General features: G+C 52.2%; 1 protein-coding gene and 1 long non-coding RNA gene across 4 annotated transcripts in view; one reads left to right on the top strand and one right to left on the bottom strand.

Annotated features, from left to right (window-relative positions):
• LOC139226262 (uncharacterized) overlaps positions 1–4299 on the bottom strand; it is a 73439-nt gene extending 69140 nt beyond the window's left edge. For all 3 annotated transcript variants that reach the window (XR_011587228.1, XR_011587227.1, XR_011587226.1), the window contains exons 1-2: positions 3910–4299; positions 735–900 (exon numbers count right to left, since the gene is read on the bottom strand). This is a non-coding gene — a long non-coding RNA (uncharacterized lncRNA). The remainder of the gene's footprint in view (positions 1–734; positions 901–3909) is intronic.
• A 500-nt stretch (positions 4300–4799) lies between these two features.
• The window catches only part of pigs (phosphatidylinositol glycan anchor biosynthesis, class S), a 15481-nt gene continuing 3457 nt past the window's right edge, over positions 4800–16823 (top strand). The window contains exons 1-6 of the mRNA XM_070857995.1: positions 4800–4909; positions 7128–7267; positions 12599–12713; positions 14067–14156; positions 15187–15513; positions 16197–16212. Coding sequence (XP_070714096.1) covers positions 4885–4909; positions 7128–7267; positions 12599–12713; positions 14067–14156; positions 15187–15513; positions 16197–16212 — 713 coding nt within the window. The 5' untranslated portion in view covers positions 4800–4884. The remainder of the gene's footprint in view (positions 4910–7127; positions 7268–12598; positions 12714–14066; positions 14157–15186; positions 15514–16196; positions 16213–16823) is intronic.

Below are 16823 nucleotides of genomic sequence, written 5' to 3'. Positions count from 1 at the left end.
CCGGTATCTCAACTACCTCCTCTTTCACTGACTTTAGCAGCATCCTCTTCCTTGGTGAAGACAGATGCAGAGTATTCATTTAGTACCTCAGCCATGCCCTCTGCCTCCATGCGTAGCTCTCCTTTTTGGTCCCTAATCGGCCCCACCCCCTCTCACTACCTGTTTACTATATTTATATGCCTAGAGAAAACATTTGGATTCCCTTTTATGTTGGCTGCCAGTCTATTCTCATACCCTCTCTTTGCCCCTCTGATTTCCTTTTTCACTTCCCCTCTGAACTTTCTACATTCGGCCTGGTTCTCATTTGCATTCTCAACCTGACATTGTTTTTTCTGCTTCAACTTACTCTCTATCTCTTTCATCATCCAGGGAGCTCTGGCTTTGGTTACCTACCTTTCTCCCTCTGGGCAATGTACCTCGACTGAACCCGAATGGGGGCCCATTCGAATACAGTTTTGCTTGCCAATTTACACGGGCCAGATACTTTCTCAACCCATTGAAATTGGCCCTCCTCCAATTAATTATATTTACTCTAGATTGCTCCCTGTCCTTTTCCATAGCTAGTCTAAACCTTATACTATGATCACTGTTCCCTAAATGTTCCCCTACTGACACTTGCATGGTAGCCCCTTTGGTCCTGAGCTGAGCTGTACACCATGTGTACTATCCACCTGTCTCTACCTGTGCAACATTATCCATCTCAGCACCTATTTTGGTGAAACCCTTACACGTACCTTCAGCACAACTAGACTCGATGGGGTAGTAATGTAAAACTGAGGATAGCGAACCGGCAGACGGTTTCACACACTGCTCGAGCTTCTTTTCCATGGACATCATGGTGTATTAAATGGGCAGCCAATTCCCAATCGCCTGTTTCGCAGTCCAATCCGGTTTCTGTGCCTGCCACAGTACAGAAATGACTCTCATCAAATTCACAAAAGACATCCTTTGTGATTGTGACAAAGGCAAACTATCCCTCCTCGTCCTTCTCGACCTGTCTGCAGCCTTTGACACAGTTGACCATTCTATCCTCCTCCAACGCCTCTCCACCATCGTCCAGCTGGGTGGGACTGCACTCGCCTGGTTCCATTCTTATCTATCGAATCGTAGCCAGAAAATCACCTGCATCGGCTTCTCTTCCCACCCCTGCATATTTACCTCTGGTGTCCCCCAAGGATCTATCCTTGGCCCCTCCTATTTCTCATCTACATTTTGCCCCTTGGTGACATCATTCGAAAACATCAGTTTCCACATGTACGCTGACGACACCCAGCTCTACCTCACCCCCACTTCTCTCGACCCCTCCTCGGTCTCTAAATTGTCAGACTGCTTGTCCCACATCCAGTTCCGGATGAGTAGAAATTTTCTCCAATTGAATATTGGGAAGACCGAAGCCATTGTTTTCGGTCCCCACCCTAAACTCCGTTCCCTAGCCACTGACTCCATCCCTCTCCCCAACCTCTGTCTGAGGCTGAACCAGACTGTTCGCAACCTTGGTGTCATATTTGACTCTGAAATTAGCTTTCGACCACATACGTGCAACATAACCGCCTATTTCCACCCCCGCAACATTGCCCGTCTCCACACTTGCTTCAGATCATCTGCTGCTGAAGCCCACATCCATGCCTTTGCTACCTCTAGACTTGACTATTCCAATGCACTCCAGGCTGGCCTCCCACATTCCACCTACGTAAACTAGAGGTGATCCAAAAACGCGGCTGCCCGGGTCCTAACTCGCTCACCCATCATCCCTGTGCTCGCTGACATACATTGACTTCTAGTTAAACATTGCCTCGAGTTGAATCCTTGTTTTCAAATCCCTCCATGGCCTCGCCCCTCACTATCTCTGTAATCTTCCTTAGCCCCACAACCCTTCGAGGTGTCTGCGCTTCTCTAATTCTGCCCTCTTGAGCATCCTTGATTATAATCGCTAAACCATTGGCAGCTATGCCTTCTGTTGCCTGGGCTCCAAGCTCTGGAACTCCCTCCCTAAACCTCTCCACCTCTCTTTCCTCCTTCAATGCACTACTTAAAACTGACCTCGTTGACCAAGCGTTTGGTCACCTGCCCTAATTTATCCTTGTGGTGCTCAATGTCAAATGTTTTAATCTCAATACTCCTGTGAAGTGCCTTGGGCCTAAAGGCGCTATATAAATACAGGTTTTTGTGAATATTTTGTTTCATGGAATCGTGATTTAAAAGTTTCAATCTACTTTCGGTGAAGTATGGAAACGCTTAGTCCTGTACAGCATGTGTAATAGATGTCAGGAGTGAGTGCTATTAAACTTAAAGCCCAGAGCATTTCCTTCATAACTTTTAAAAAACTGCTTTTGCCCCTCTATCACCGGCAGACTGTGGCTGCAGAGTGTACTAGCCACAGGATGCTGCAGCAATACACCAAGGTTTCTTGGGCAGCACCTCCCAAAACCGTGATCTCCATCACCTAGACGGACAGGGGCATTCGAAGCATTCAAAAGAAGTGGAGAGGTGTTCTCCCTGGTTTCCTGGCCAACAGTTTATCTCTCAGCAGATCACTAAAACGGACAATCTGGTTATTTATCACATTGCTGTTTGTGGGAGCTTGCTGTGCCGTGTTTCCTACATTACAACAGTGACTACACTTCAAAAGTACCTCATTGGTTGCAAAGCATTTTGGGACGTCCGGAAGTTGTAAAAGGCCCTATATAAATGCAAGTTTTCCTTTTCTTTAAGGGCAGCAGGCACATGGGAATTCCATCACCTCCGCGTTCCCCTCCGAGTCACACTGCATCCTGGGACATCTATTCTCATTCCTTCATCATCGCAAAGCTAACATCCTGGAACTCCCTACCTAACAGCACTGTGGGAGCATCTTCACCACACGGACTGCAGCGGTTTGAGAAGGCGCCACCACCAGTTGGCCAATATGGCTGAGAAGCCAGAGGTGGATGAACGGTTACGAGCCAATTAAACAGTTTGTGGGATTCGCGCCTTCCACTTGATGAGAACACCATACCTCGAGTAAAGACACTAAAGCGCCACCACTGGCAGGAGTGTGATATCACAGCGTGACCCGCCGTGCTCACTGACCGACACTGGCTCCTGGTCTGGCAACACCTCAATTAAAACATTTTCATCCTTGTTTTCAAATCCCCCCCACGGCCTCACCCCCCTCACTATCTCTGTAATCGCCTCCAGCCCTACAACCCTTTGAGATCTCAGCGCTCCTCTAATTCTGGCCTCTTGTGCAACCCCAACTTTAATCGCTCCAGCTGCCTGAGTCCTAAGCTCTGGAACTCCCTCCCTAAACCTCTCCGCCTCTCTACCTCTCTCTCCTCCTTTAAGACACTCCTTAAAACGTACCTTGTCACCCAGCCTGATATCTCCTTATGTGGTTTGGTGTTTTGCCTGATTACACTCCTGTGAAGCATCTTGGGACTTTTTACTACATTAAAGGCGCTATATAAATGCAAGTTGTTGTTGTTTCCATTATAAATATAGATATAGGAATTTATAATGGTAATATAAAAATGAAGTCAGAATTTATAACTTAAAATGGAGGCTGACTTGAATTGTCCATGCCCTGACTCAATTAACTCCCGACAACAACTCCGCTAACCCCAACACCCCAAATCCCACCCCCTCCCCCAAACCCAACCCCCCAAATCCCAATCCCAACCCCCAAAATCCCACCCTCCCCCAATCCAAACCCCTCCCCAAATCCCACCCCTCCAACATCAACCCCCCAAATCCCACCCCTCCCCCAATCCTAACCCACCAAATCCCACCCTTCCCCAATCCCAACTCCCCAAATCCCACCCCTCCCCCAATCCCAGCCCCTCCCCCAAATCCCACCCCTCCCCCAATCCCAACCCACCAAATCCCACCCCTCCCCCAATCCCAACCCTCCCCCAATCACAACCCCCTCACCTTTTGTTCTTCACCGCCTATGAGCAATGCCAGAGGTGGTCGTCCAGCATTAATTCGCCGCGTTAGCTTGAGAAAGGCCCGGCCTCGGGGCGGGGGTCCCTGCGGCCGGGGTCCCTGATGCCGGGGATCCCTGAGGCCGGGGGCGGGGGTCCCTGTGGCCGGGGTCCCTGATGCCGGGGTTCCCTGAGGCCGGGGTCCCTGTGGCCGGGGGTCCCTGTGGCCGGGGTTCCTGAGGCACCGGGGCGGGGGTCCCTGTGGCCGGGGGTCCCTGAGGCCGGGGGCGGGGGTCCCTGTGGCCGGGGGCGGGGTTCCCTGAGGCCGGGGGCGGGGGTCCCTGTGGCCGGGAGCCCCTGAGGCACCGGGGCGGGGGTCCCTGAGGCCGGGGGTCCCTGTGGCCGGGGGCCCCTGAGGCACCGTGGTGGGGGTCCCTGTGGCCGGGGGTCCCTGAGGCCAGGGGCGGGGGTCCCTGAGGCCGGGGCGGGGGTCCCTGTGGCCGGAGGTCCCTGAGCACCGGGGCGGGGGTCCCTGTGGCCGGGGGTCCCTGAGGCCGGGGGCGGGGGTCCCTGTGGCCGGGGGTCCCTGAGGCCAGGGGCGGGGGTCCCTGAGGCCGGGGCGGGGGTCCCTGTGGCCGGGGGTCCCTGAGGCACCGGGGTCCCTGTGGCCGGGGGTCCCTGAGGCCGGGGGCGGGGGTCCCTGTGGCGGTTCGCTCGCTTCGCCTCCCGGCCCCCCACGCGGCGCATGCGCATAGAGGGAGTGTGTGTGTGTGTGTGCACGTGTGTGTGAGATCTCAAAGCGCATGCGCGGAGGAGTGGGCGAAGCGCGGGAGATTTGAAGGCAGGTCCCCGGATGTTGCCTCTAGCCCCGCCCTCGCCCTGCTACGATTGGTGGAGAGCGGCTCCGCGGGGGAACAAGCTAATTGGTGGATGGGACTGTCAATCCGGCCGTGCTTTCGTTGTCAAGGAGGCCGGAGGGGAAATGGCGGCGGCCGGGACGGCAGAAGGTGCGAGCGGCGAGCCCCGGGCCTCACACTGTCTGCGGGCAAGGCTGCAGCGCCGGTCTTGCGGGACAAGGCCCACTGGCCGGGGAACATTCCCTTCCGGGCCCAGGCAGAGCCTCACGGGCCGGCAAATGTCTCCCAGCGCCCCAATAATAGCCCCAGCCAATGGTCTCAGGAATAAACTCTCCTCCGCCCAGCACACCCAATATCCGACTGTCAAATGGCCAGTGGGCAGCACCCTCTCTCGCGCCTCGGAGTCAGAAGGTCGAGGGTTCAAGTCCCACTTCAGAGACTTGAGCAACAAATCCAGACTGACACTTCAGGGCAGTACTGAGGGAGCGCCGCACTGTCGGAGGGACAGTACTGAGGGAGTGTCGGAGGCGCAGTACTGAGGGAGTGTCGGAGGGGCAGTACTGAGGGAGCGCCGCACTGTCGGAGGGGCAGTACTGAGGGAGTGTCGGAGAGGCAGTACTGAGGGAGTGTCGGAGGGGCAGTACTGAGGGAGTGTCGGAGGGGCTGTACTGAGGGAGCGCCGCACTGTCGGAGGGGCGGTACTGAGGGAGTGCCGCACTGTCGGAGGGGCTGTACCGAGGGAGCCCCGCACTGTCGGAGGGGCGGTACTGAGGGAGTGCCGCACTGTCGGAGGGGCAGTACCGAGGGAGCCCCGCACTGTCGGAGGGGCGGTACTGAGGGAGCGCCGCACTGTCGGAGGGGCGGTACTGAGGGAGCGCCGCACTGTCGGAGGGGCAGTACTGAGGGAGTGTCGGAGGGTCAGTACCGAGGGAGTGCCGCACTGTCGGAGGGGCAGTACTGAGGGAGCGCCGCACTGTCGGAGGGGCAGTACCGAGGGAGCGCCGCACTGTCGGAGGGGCAGTACCGAGGGAGTGCCGCACTGTCGGAGGGGCAGTACCGAGGGAGCGCCGCACTGTCGGAGGGGCAGTACTGAGGGAGCGCCGCACTGTCGGAGGGGCGGTACTGAGGGAGCGCCGCACTGTCAGAGGGGCAGTACTGAGGGAGTGTCGGAGGGGCAGTACCGAGGGAGTGCCGCACTGTCGGAGGGGCAGTACCGAGGGAGCGCCGCACTGTCGGAGGGGCAGTACCGAGGGAGCGCCGCACTGTCGGAGGGGCAGTACCGAGGGAGCGCCGCACTGTCGGAGGGGCAGTACTGAGGGAGTGTCGGAGGGGCGGTACTGAGGGAGTGCCGCGCTGTCGGAGGTGTTGTCTTTTGGATGAGACGATAAACTGACGCCTTGTCTGCCCTCTCAGATCCCACAGCACTATTTGGAGTCCTGGGGCCAATATTTATTGCCCAATCAACATCACAGATTATCTGGTCATTATCACATTGCTGTTTGTGGGAGCTTGCTGTGTGCAAATTGGCTGCTGCGTTTCCTACATTAAAACAGTGACTATACATCAAAAGTAATTCATAGAAACATAGAAAATAGGTGCAGGAGTAGGCCATTCGGCTCTTTGAGCCTGCACCGCCATTCAATAAGATCATGGCTGATCATTCCTTCAGTACCCCTTTCCTGCTTTCTCTCCATACCCCTTGATCCCCTTAGCCGTAAGGGCCATATCTAACTCCCTCTTGAATATATCCAATTCATTGGCTGTAAAGTGCTTTAGGATGTCTGGTGGTCATGAAAGGCACTATAGAAATGCAAGTCTGTTTTTCTTTTCCCCGGCCCCTCCATCTTCAATAACTCCTCCCCTATCTAACATCTCCAATATTCCTACCCAGCACCCTTAATAATCACGTGCCTTCAGTAAACATCCACCTGTGTAGCCTTCATACCTCTACTCCTTACCAGCCCCTTCAGGACTTCCTCATCTGCCCAGCACCCTCAATAACCTCTCTGCTCCTTATCTTTACCCCATGCAGTTACCCCTTCCCCAAAGAAAGTGAGCACCCTGTGTTACTGATTGTGGCATTACTGATGTTAATCCAGCTCCCTCACATTGTCACTCAGTAACCCCTCTCCCCCCAGCGCCCTGCGTTACTGACTGTATCTCTACTGATGTTAATCCAGCTCCCTCACATTGTCACTCAGTAACCCCTCTCCCCCAGCGCCCTGTGTTACTGACTATTTATGTTAATCCAGCTCCCTGTCCACCTAGCAAGGGCACTAAAAGAAGATATTCGTCACTGGAAATGTAGTTGATGTTTTTGGACTCGAGTGCCGAGTTTAACAGGCCACAAATCTTTTTGTCGTCTCAGAAAAGTTGCGAGGCAAGTACTCTGCCAACTGCATCACGGTGATGGTGATACTGGCCGGCCTGCCCCTCTGGTGGAAGACAACGGAGACATATCGAGCCGCTCTGCCATATACCCAGATCAGCGAGCTGGACTTTCTCTTGGTGAGAGTTTGTTTCCTGGCAGTGCGTTGGATATGTTTTTAATGTGCACTTTCTTAGCCGAGGTCCTGCTCTCATCTGCCAAAATCACTCACTATTCCGGAATCATTCTGGAATGTAAAGATAAACCCCGGCTTCTATTCTGCACTGCTAACTGTCTTTTTAAACCCCTCTCCCCAATCTCCTCCCTCACTTCCGACATTAAGTGTAAGGAGCTCATAGATTTCTTTGTCTCTAAGATTGAGACCACCCGTTTGGCCGCCTCTGCCTCTTCCCTTCCTTCCCCTAGCCCACCGGGCCAAACTTCCTCCAAGGTTCACCCCTACCCTAGTCCTGACCTCATCTTTCTCCAGTTTCTCTTCGATCTCCCCTCATGACCTTTCCGAGCTCATCCTGTCCATGAGGCTCACTTCCCTTGACCCTATTCCCACCAAACTGCTGACCACCCAACTTCCTTTTCTGGCTCCCATGTTAGCCGACATTGTTAACGGTTCTCTCTCCTCAGGTACTGTCCCCCTCTCCCTCAAATCTGCCGTCATCGCCCCTCTCCTCAAAAAACCTACCCTTGACCCCTCCGTCCTTGCAAACTACCGCCCCATCTCCAACCTCCCTTTCCTCTCAAGTCTTTGAACATGTTGTCACCTCCCAAATCCGTGCCCATCTTTCCCACAATTCCATGTTTGAATCCCTTCAATCCTGTTTCCGTACTTACCATAGTACTGATACGGCTCTCATCAAAGTCACAATTGACATCCTTTGTGACTGTGACAAAGGTAAACTCTCCCTCCTTGTCCTTCTCGACCTGTCTGCAGCCTTTGACACAGTTGACCACTCCATCCTCCTCCAACGCATCTCTTCCATGGTCCAGCTGGGTGGGACTGCACTCACCTGGTTCCATTCTTATCCATCTCATCGTAGCCAGAGAATCTCCTGCAACGACTCCTCTTCCCACCCCCGCATCGCTACCTCTGGTGTCCCCCAAGGATCTATCCTTGGCCCCCTCCTATTTCTCATCTACATGTTGCCTCTTGGCGACATCATCCGGAAACACATAGTCACTTTCCACATGTAGGCTGACGACACCCAACGCTACCTCACCCCCACTTCTCTCGACCCCTCCTCGGTCTCTAAATTGTCAGACTGCTTGTCCCACATCCAGTTCTGGATGAGCAGAAATTTTGTCCAATTGATTATTGGAAAGATCAAAGCCATTGTTTTCGGTCCCCGCCACAAACTCCGTTCCCTAGCCACTGACTCCATCCCTCTCCCCAAATCCTGGAGCCCTAAGATGTTTTATAAATATATTAAGGGTAAGAGGGTAACTAAAGAAAGGGTAGGGCCTATTAGAGACCATGAGGGTAATCTTTGTGTGGAGGCGGAAGATGTTGGTAGGGTTCTTAACGAATACTTTGCATCTGTTTTACAAAGGAAAGGGGTAATGCAGATACTGCTATCGAGGAGGAGTGTGATATTCTGGATGAAATAAATATAGTGAGAGAGGAAGTATTAAAGGGTTTAGCAGCTTTGAAAGTGGATACGTCCCCAGGCCCGGATGAAATGCATCCCAGTCTGTTGAGAGAAGTAAAAGAGGAAATAGCAGAGGCCTGATCATCATTTTCCAGTCCTCTTTGGATCTGGGCATGGTTGGAGGATTGGAGGACTGCTAATTTCCCTTGTTTAAGAAGGGAAAAAGGGTTAGGCCTTGTAATTACAGGCCTGTCAGCCTAACGTCAGTGGTGAGAAAATTATTGGAAAAAGTTCTGAAAGACAGGATAAATCTGCATTTGGAAATGCAAGGATTAATTGGGGACAGTCAGCACAGATTTGTTAAGGGAAGATCGTGTTTGACTAACCTGATTGAATTTTTTGAGAAGGTAACCAAGAGGGTCGATGAGGGTAGTGCGTACGATGTAGTGTATATGGACTTTAGCAAGGCTTTTGATAAGGTCCCACATGGTAGACTGGTCATGAAGGTTAAAGCCCATGGAATACAGGGCAAAGTGGCAAGTTGGATCCAAAATTGGCTTGGAGGTAGGAAGCAAAGGGTAATGATTGATGGATGTTTTTGTGACTGGAAGGATGTTTCTAGTGGGGTTCCGCAGGGCTCAGTACTGGGTCCCTTGCTTTTTGTGGTATATATCAATGATTTAGATTTGAATATAGGGAGTATGATTAAGAAGTTTGCAGATGACACTAAAATTGGCTGTGTGGTTGATAACGAAGAGGAAAGTCATGGGCTGCAGGAGGATATCAATCTACTGGTCAGGTGGGCAGAGCAGTAGCAAATGGAATTTAATTCAGAGAAGTGTGAGGTGATGCACTTTGGGAGGGCTAATAAGGAAAGGGTATACACATTAAGCGGTCGGTCACTTAATCGTGTAGATGAACAAAGGGACCTTGGAGTGCTTGTCCACAGATCCCTGAAAGTAGCAGGCCAGGTGGATAAGGTGGTTTAGAAGGCATACAGAATGCTTGCCTTTATTGGCCGAGGCATAGAATATAAGATGCAGGGAGGTTATGCTTAAATTGTATAATATTTTGGTTAGGCCACAGCTGGAGTACTGCGTGCAGTTCTGGTCGCCGTATTATAAGAAGGACGTGATTGCACTAGTGATAGTGCAGAGGAGATTTATTAGGATGCTGCCTGGAATGGAGAATCTGAGTTATGAGGACAGATTGGATAGGCTGGGTTTGCTCTCATTGGAACAGAGGAGGTTGAGAGGAGACCTCATTGAGGTGTACAAAATATTGAGAGGCCTGGACATAGTGGATAGTAAGGGTCTATTTCCATTGGTGGAGGGGTCTATTACGAGGGGGCATAGTTTTAAGGTGGCTGGTGGAAGGTTTAGAGGGGATTTGAGGGGGGGCTTCTTTACGCAGAGGGTTGTGGGGATCTGGAACTCGCTGCCTGGAAGTGTGGTGGATGCAGAAACCCTCACCACTTTTAATAGATGGTTGGCTGGGCACTTAAAGTGCCGTAACCTGCAGGGTTACAGACCTAGAGCTGGTAATTGGGATTAGACTGGATGACCTTTTGTTGGACAGAGCAGATATAATGGTAACTACTGCAGGGATTAGAATATGGCCAGGGTGATCTCCTGGACTAGTTTCAATCGCCTGGATGGGTCGGAGAGGAATTTTTCCAGATTTTTTCTCGCTAAATTGGCCTGGGTTTTTATCTGGTTTTTGCTCCTCCCAGGAGATCACATGGCTCCGGTTGGGGTGGAGTGCAGAAGGTTTCAGTATAAGGGGCGTTGCAGTTGTGTGAGGCGGACTGGTTGGGCTGGGTGTTCTTTGCCTTTCCGTCATTGTTCATAGGTTTTATATGTAACCTTTAGGGCTGCTGACCGAGGGCCGTGTGGCTCTTTGACGATGGGCCGAAATGGCCTCCTTCTGTGCTGTAAATTTCTATGTTTCTGACGCTGAACTGGACTGTTCGCAACCTTGGTGTCATATTTGACCCTGAAATGAGCTTTCAATCACATATCCGCAGCATAACTAAAACTGCCTATTTCCACCTCCGTAACATCGCCTGTCTCCGCCCCTGCCTCAGCTCATCTGCTGCTGTTGCCCTCATCCATGCCTTTGTTACCTCTAGACTTCACAATTCCAACACACTCCTGGCTGGCCTCTCACATTCTACCCTACGTAAACTATAGTTTATCCAAAACTCGGTTGCCTGTGTCCTAACTCGCACCGAGTCCCACTCACCCATCACCCCCTGCGCTCACTGACCTACATTGGCTTCCGGTTAAGCAACGCCTCGATTTCAAACTTCTCATCCTTGTTTTCAAATCCCTCCATGGCCCTCGCCCCTCCCTATCTCTGTAATCTCCTCCAGCCCCACAACCCCCCGAGATGTCTGCACTCCTCTAATTCTGCCCCCTTGAGCATCCCTGATTATAATCACTCAACCATTGGTAGCTGTGCCTTCTGTTGCCTGGGCCCCAAGCTCTGGAACTCCCTGCCTAAACCTCTCTACTTCTTTCTTTTCCTTTAAGACGCTCCTTAAAACCTACCTCTTTGACCAACCTGCGCTAATTTCTACTTATGGGGCTTGGTGTCAAATTTTTATTGCATAATACTCCTGTTAAGCGTCTTGGGACGTTTCACTATGTTAAAGGTGTTATATAAATACAAGTTGTTGTTGGTTAACGGCGAGTGCCTGGGGCAGGAGTTGTGCCCCCGTGTCTGGGCCGTGAATTGATAGCGAAGCCTTTAGCGCACAGGCTCTGACTTCCTGATTGTCGGGTGAAACACAGAATGGATGGAGAGTTAGGCCTGCTACGATTCTGTTTACCTCTGGGCAGGCTTGTCAGAGCAGCATCTGGTTTATGAACAGGAGGCAGCCATCAGGGTGAATGGAGAGAGTTTGAACTGGAGTGGATGATGTCACTGGCACTGTAGCCAGAACGAACTACAACACCATTTTAGACCAGTTGCCCCTGCTGTCATCTCAGCTGGGCAAATTATGGAGCTGGGTGTGTGCAGCAGACCTCAGCGACCTGGGTCCAGCGCAGGCAGAGGGGTGCAGGTCTGGGAGGGCCATGAAAGATTTGTGTTTGTGTTTTCTCCAGTCCTGTATCCTGGCGTTGGCTCTTGCTGGAATAGTTCTGTCGGCTCCAGCTGCTCTCTGATACTTTCCCAAGTGCCCATTCTCCATGTATGAGCCGAGACAGTTATTGTTGACAGGATATTCGTCTGCAGGAGATATCATAGCCAAGCCGAACCCGCTGTGTCCACACACGTACTTTCAACCAGGACAGAGCCCTGGTTAGATTCTTTTACTTGTTTTTTTTTAGCTCAAGGGAGCTGAGACGATCTGTAGCCCAAGTTGGGAGCTGGCGCAACACAGTCCTGGGATTAAAACCGATACTTTCTTGTTCGTATAGGTTACGACCACATCAGGCAATGCACATAATCAATCGAGCTAAATGATGGAGGCAGTGAGTGATCCTAACTGCTGTTCACCAGGTAACCTGGCAGAAAGTTGAACTTTCACCTTTCAGGTGTCAGCCTTGGCCCAGTGGCAGTACACTCCCCTCTGAGTCAGAAGGTCGTGGGTTCAGGTCCCACTCCAGGTACTTCAGTACATAAATCCAGGCTGACACTTTAGTGCAGTGCTGAGGGAGCGCTGCACTGTCGGAGGTGCCGTAGTTCGGATTTATCCGATTGCTATTTCTGGGAGCTTGCTGTGCACAAATTGACCGCTGCATTTGCCGACATTACAGCACTGATTGCACTTTCACCCGCGTGCTGTCAAGTTAAGTGGTTAGAGATTCTTGGAACTTGTACAACGAAGGTGATTCTCGGCATGTTGTGATCCCCTTGCAGCTTGACATTAGTGTGCCAGTGGAGGTGGTCTTCGCGAGAGGCACACTGACAGCAGAGCAGCAGAAAAAGCTGCTGCCACAGACCCAGTTTAGCCAGAAGGTGAATCAGCTGGACGGTGAGTAAACGGCAGCAGAAAACTGAAAGTTCATGAAGTACTGGCTTTCTCAGTTTCAGTGTTGACCACAATAGTGCTAATGTTTGAACAAAAAAGGAAACATCTGTCCCCACCGACACTGATCCATCTTCCCCCCTCGCAGTAGTGAGCCATGCAAACCAGGACTGTGCCAGGTGTGATCCCCTGGTTTGTGCTGAGTTAGCTGATCACAGACACAGCACAGCAGTTGGCCTCAGTGCCCCTGAGCCAGGGTTCCTGCTGCCGATCTCCATCCAATGACCCCCGGCTGGGAAGGGCATGTGTCTGCTCTTTGGGTGGCAACAGGAGCAGGCTCGGCCACGATAAATAACCCTGCCGACACTCACCTGTCAGCACACAGCCGAGATTGACCGGCAACAGTGGGTAGCACCCTCGCCTCTGAGTCAGAAGGTTGTGAGCACACAAATCTAGGCTGGCACTCCAGTACGGTACTGAGGGAGTGCTGCACTGTCGGAGGGGCAGTGCTGAGGGAGCGCCGGAGGGGCAGTGCTGAGGGAGCGCCGCACTGTCGGAGGGGCAGTGCTGAGAGAGCGCCGCACTGTCAGAGGGGCAGTACTGAGGGAGCGCCGCACTGTCGGAGGGGTAGTACTGAGGGAGTGCCGCACTGTCGGAGGGGCAGTACTGAGGGAGTGCCGCACTGTCGGAAGGGCAGTACTGAGGGAGTGCCGCACTGTCGGAGGGGCAGTACTGAGGGAGTGCCGCACTGTCGGAGGGGCAGTACTGAGGGAGCGCCGCACTGTCGGAGGGGCAGTACTGAGGGAGCGCCTCACTGTCGCAGGGACAGTACTGAGGGAATGCTGCACTGTTGGAGGGGCAGTACTGAGTTCTCCCTGGTGTCCGAGTGAATATTTATCCCTTAACCAACATCACTTAAAAACAGATTATCTGGTCATTATCACATTGCTGTTTGTGGAAACTTGCTGAGCGCAAATTGGCTGCCGCCTTTCCTACATTGCCACAGTGAAAACACGTCAAAAAAAGTGCTTCATTGGCTATAAAGTGCTTTGGGACGTCCGATGGTTATGGACGGCACTGTATAAATGCAAGTCTTCCTTTGTTTCTTTTCACTGAGAAAAGCTACTTTGTACTGTTGGCACATGTAACACTCTAAAAATCCCCTATTACTGATCTCCCAAATCTTTGAGTACAGGACTCCATGTGGGGCACCGAACTCACGGTGTAACCCGCACCTGAGGTAGGATTGGCAATTGTGTGTCCGAATCTCTCTCTACTCACGTTTGCTCCTTGCACAAATTCCCTTTCACATTGTGTTGCTTTGTAAAGTTTAATCCCTGTTCTGTCTGTCTCTCTCAGATAAAACGGGGTTCAAGTACAGGTATGAAAAGACGTACAGAGCTGCTACTGGGATCGAACAAGATGCCTTAATGGGTGAAAATGTGGAAGGTATAGAACTTCTGCCACACATCTTTCTTTATGCCGATCTCTGTCTGTTTCGTTTATCTAGAAGGCAGGAGGCCTGGCTTTGTTTATGTGGATACTGAAAGGAGGAGTTGGACACTAAAGGTCTGAGTTAGTGCTCTGAACTACCAGCTCCAATCGGTCGCTGGGAGACTCTTGGGAATGGTGTGGGATGATGGTTGGTGTCCGTGGGCATCTCCCTCCTCATTGAGACTGAGAGCTGATGGCGTGGGTTCCGTTGATTGAGCAGGGACTTTAACAACTTGACTATAATTCTGTCCACATCATACAACCTGAAAAGTATTGTGAGGCCCCACTTTTGGGGTGTATTGATATTTGTGGTTCTGCTCCACAGCAAACTTCTAACTTCTCCCAGCTTGCCTGAGGGCACCAGTTTGATCAGTGCATTGCCCCAGTGAAACTCCCTACATGCCTGTACCTGATGCAGCAATTATCCCCGGACCTGCTCCTCCTGTAGGACAGAATATGTGGCAAATCAAAATAAAATATCCTCTCCAGTCACAAAGGCTGCCTACTTCCACCTCCACCGCATCACCATTCTCAGCCCCTCTGACGGCCCGTCTGTTGCTGAAACTTCTATCCATACCTTTGCACCTCCAGACTGCACCATTCCAATGTTTTGCTGGCCGACCTCTTATCCTCCACCCTCCATAAACTTCATCCAAAACTCTGCTGCCCGTATCTCTCACCAAGTCCTCTCTCTCTGTCTCGCGCTCTCCCTCGCTGTCTCACGCTCTCCCTCTCTGTCTCACGCGCTCCCTCTCTCTGTCTCGCTCTCTCTCACTCTCGCACTCTGTCTCGCTCTATTTCAGGGTGCTGAGGGTAATTCTATGACCCTTTCTGCTGCCCCAGCAACACTCTGCTGACTCGGAGCAGCAGAACTGGGATTGAACCCGACGCCTTCCTTGTCTGAATGGCTCCGTTTCAACTGAGGCCCTGGTTTCTAAAGCAGTGGCTGCCGATCTAGACTAACCCCCGTCTCTTGTATTTCCAGGGGCGGTGGACACTCTGTCGCGGGTTTACGAGAGCCCGGCAGGTTCGGTGGTGATATACGTTGTGGCCGCGGATTCCCAGCTCCTGCCGCAGGAGTTCACGGTTTACATCGGGAAGCACCGGGCCGTCTTCCTGCGCTCTCCCGTGACAGGGTCGCACAGCGCTGAGGACGTGCTTCAGGATATCGACGACAGCGTGGAGGAGATCCTGCAGACAGTGTCCTTCACCGATGACATGGTAGTCGCAGCACTGTCCAGTCGCGTTCCCTCGGGAACCTTTGGCACCGACACCTTCACAGACAGTATGACCGCTTTTAAATCCAGTCTTGGTAAGAACTTTATCCCTTGTTCCACCATTCGTTGCTTCGCTTTTCCGCCCTTCTATCCTGAAGGTATGGACTGCCATCGGGGGCCGGTTCCAAGGCCGGAGACCACACTCCAGTGTCTTGCCCGAGGGCCCTTTCATTCTTTGTGAGACTAGACAGAGCGGGGACATTACTAGCCTAACTCAACCACAACAACTTGTATTTATACAATTGCGGGTGGGATAACCATGGGATTGGGTGAGGCACTGGATTTACACCCCGCCCAATATTACTCACTGATTTCAATGGAGAGTAAATTTGGTCAGGTTGTAAATCCAGCAGTGCACCCGATCTCGTCAGTTTATTGACAGCCGCATTGGGTTAAAATTGCTCCCAACGTCTTAGATTGGGAGTATCAGAGCCGAGCCCCATCCTCACGCGCACACACACACACACACACACACACACACACACACTAACTGAGCAGCGATCAGGAGCACGAGCCCGGGTTGATATTTCCCCTTCCTAGCCCAGGGAGCCCTCCTACAGCTGCCTAGGCTGAGGTCCACTATCTCAGCCACCCCATCCCCATTGCTAATATAACCCAAACAGCATCCAAAGATTGGAGGAATTGATCACCTGCTGTTCGAGAGCAAGGAAGGTCTGGGCTGCTGTCCTTGCTTCTACCATTATCCTTCTTGTTGCAGGTCGGCAGAATGCTCAGTTCGAAGGGGCAGATGCTGTAATCCTCAGTGTAATGCAGTGTTTATGCAGCCTCACTAACAGTCACACAGACGTACCCATGTGCACATGGAACTCCGCACGCTATGCCCCACATCCCTCACACTGTGTCATACTCTCTCGGCTTACACTATTAACCCGAAGCCGATGGGAGGGAGCATTGCCGATCTCTTGCAGTTTCAATATTTTAATATTTATTTTAAAAATGGGTGTCGAGGAACATTCGGAAATAGTGACACGCCCACGTTGTGTTCCCCTTATCTCAGGGAGCTATCCCTTTCCATCTGTTACATATGTGCCTGGCTCTGATGATATGTTCAATAACCAGCATTAAGTGGTATATAAAGCAGCATTAAATTATAACCATCACCAGGATCAGTGATTGCTCTTTGACACAGTTCAGTGGTTTGCCTTGGTGTGTGTTGACTTTGGACCTGAATTTTTGTTCATTTCTCCCCCCCCCACATGCCACCTCCTCCTCCCCCCCCCCTCCCCGCTCCCCCCCTCCCCGCTCCCCCCCTCCACCTCCTCCCACCCTCCACCTCCTCCCACCCTCCACCTCCTCCCACCCTCCACCTCCTCCCACCCCTCAC

Source organism: Pristiophorus japonicus, chromosome 16, assembly GCF_044704955.1.
Source record: "Pristiophorus japonicus isolate sPriJap1 chromosome 16, sPriJap1.hap1, whole genome shotgun sequence".
Classification (NCBI taxonomy): domain Eukaryota; kingdom Metazoa; phylum Chordata; class Chondrichthyes; family Pristiophoridae; genus Pristiophorus; species Pristiophorus japonicus.
This window is presented reverse-complemented; position numbering and strand designations above follow the sequence as displayed.